At 42.5% G+C, this 1,575-nt stretch overlaps 1 protein-coding gene across 1 annotated transcript in view; it reads left to right on the top strand.

Annotated features, from left to right (window-relative positions):
- PHALS_01225 (uncharacterized protein) overlaps nucleotides 1-1,208 on the top strand; it is a gene marked incomplete at both ends in the record, with an annotated part of 1,433 nt that extends 225 nt beyond the window's left edge. Inside the window, one exon of the mRNA XM_024731049.1 lies at nucleotides 22-1,208. Within this exon, the coding sequence (XP_024581265.1) occupies nucleotides 22-1,208 (1,187 nt within the window). The remainder of the gene's footprint in view (nucleotides 1-21) is intronic.
- Between the last annotated feature and the right edge of the window lie 367 nt (nucleotides 1,209-1,575).

The raw sequence follows: 1,575 nt of genomic DNA, 5'->3' as shown, positions 1-1,575 counted from the left end.
AGTCATGTGCTATAGATCTAGAATCCAAGTTTGGAGATCTCGCGGCATTTTCGCCTACAAGTGCGGCGCATGACCTCTTCAATTTGATCTCCAAGCTTTCAAATGGCGCCCGCACTTTTGTGTATGGTTCGGATTACGAAGCGATAATGGTGGAACGTCTCATGCATCTCGCCCCTCCTGAAGTTACTGGATATATTCTAGATTCGCCAGTGAGTACAACGGGAGTATATAATTATTTTACAGATTTCGATGATATCGTTGACGAAGTGGCAAGAACTTTAATGGAACGCTGCGATCACGACCGTGTCTGCAGCTCCCACTTTAAAGAACCGGATACATTAATTGCTGTATTTCAAGATGTTTTGACCGCTTTCGACGATCAACCGGGTTCAGCGTGCTTTGAAATAATAAACACCATGAACATTATGAATCAAAAGTGGCCAGCCTCCCACAAATTGCGAAAACTTATATCCTCTCTGGTGATATCTCCATGGTCGTACATGACAATTCCTCAGCTTGTGTACCGCCTCAAGCGCTGCCAACCCCATGATGTGGACGTCTTGACGAGCTTCATTGACAATTTGTTAAATCAAGGTCTCTTAAAAAATTTGGATTCTAGCGGGCAGAGCTCCGAGATGCTGTACTTCCTCATCATTTACTCGGAATTGTGGGAAAGACCGACGCCTTCAGTAGCGGAATTAAAAAAGCGCTTTACGGACACTGTCGGGGGTTGGGGTATATATGCCGATGTTAAATTGTACTGTGCTTTTTCAAAAGAGCAATCAAAGGTGTGTGATAGGTACAGTTTTGGCAAGTATGGAGCTCGCGGAATCAATTATAAGCGCGATCGGTACTGGAATGCGAGTGTGACAATTCCTAGTCAGGCCAGTGTTCTAGTGATGAGTAGCAAGATGGATATGTTTTCGCCGATCAAGTACGCCAAAAGCCTATTTGAATCCCTCATCAGTAAACATAAAGAGCTCATTACCTTCCAAACTGGTAGTAGCCCAATGTTCTTAAGTACACATCTCCAATTGAGATATCTATCAGGGGACACTTGTGCATCAAAAATAATTGCATCCTACATCAGAAGTGACGGTGATTTGACCGGTTTGGATAAGTCTTGTCTGGACGAGATGCCAACATTCCAAATGATCCCTAGCGACTTCAACGAAGCCAATTTCACAAACAGCCCTAATTTTTCTTAAAGCTCAGAGTTATGATCTGCTCCATAAGTTCAACGTTCACGTCGTCAATTTTCACAGAATTACCGACATCGGAAAGGCGCAAGTTGCTTTTGCAATGTTCTGACTGCTTTGCCAGCATTTGGATCGCAAGAATGTCAAAAAAGCCCCAAATCAAAGTGAAAAATAAGTGAAATATGTTACTGGAATCATTTGTGATGCCACTGTTCTTGTGCGAGTAATGCTGTGGTACTTGGTATTGATGTAAGTCATTACTAAACTAAAAGCAAAATTGTTATAAGTCCAACACGATCGCTTATTAAGTTAGTAGCAAACGCTATTGTATTTAGGATTCATCCAGCTCTTGCGATGCTCCTGCAAAAAATCGACC

This window comes from Plasmopara halstedii, assembly GCF_900000015.1.
Source record: "Plasmopara halstedii genome assembly, contig: Scaffold_1343, whole genome shotgun sequence".
Lineage (NCBI taxonomy): Eukaryota > Oomycota > Peronosporomycetes > Peronosporales > Peronosporaceae > Plasmopara > Plasmopara halstedii.
This window is presented reverse-complemented; position numbering and strand designations above follow the sequence as displayed.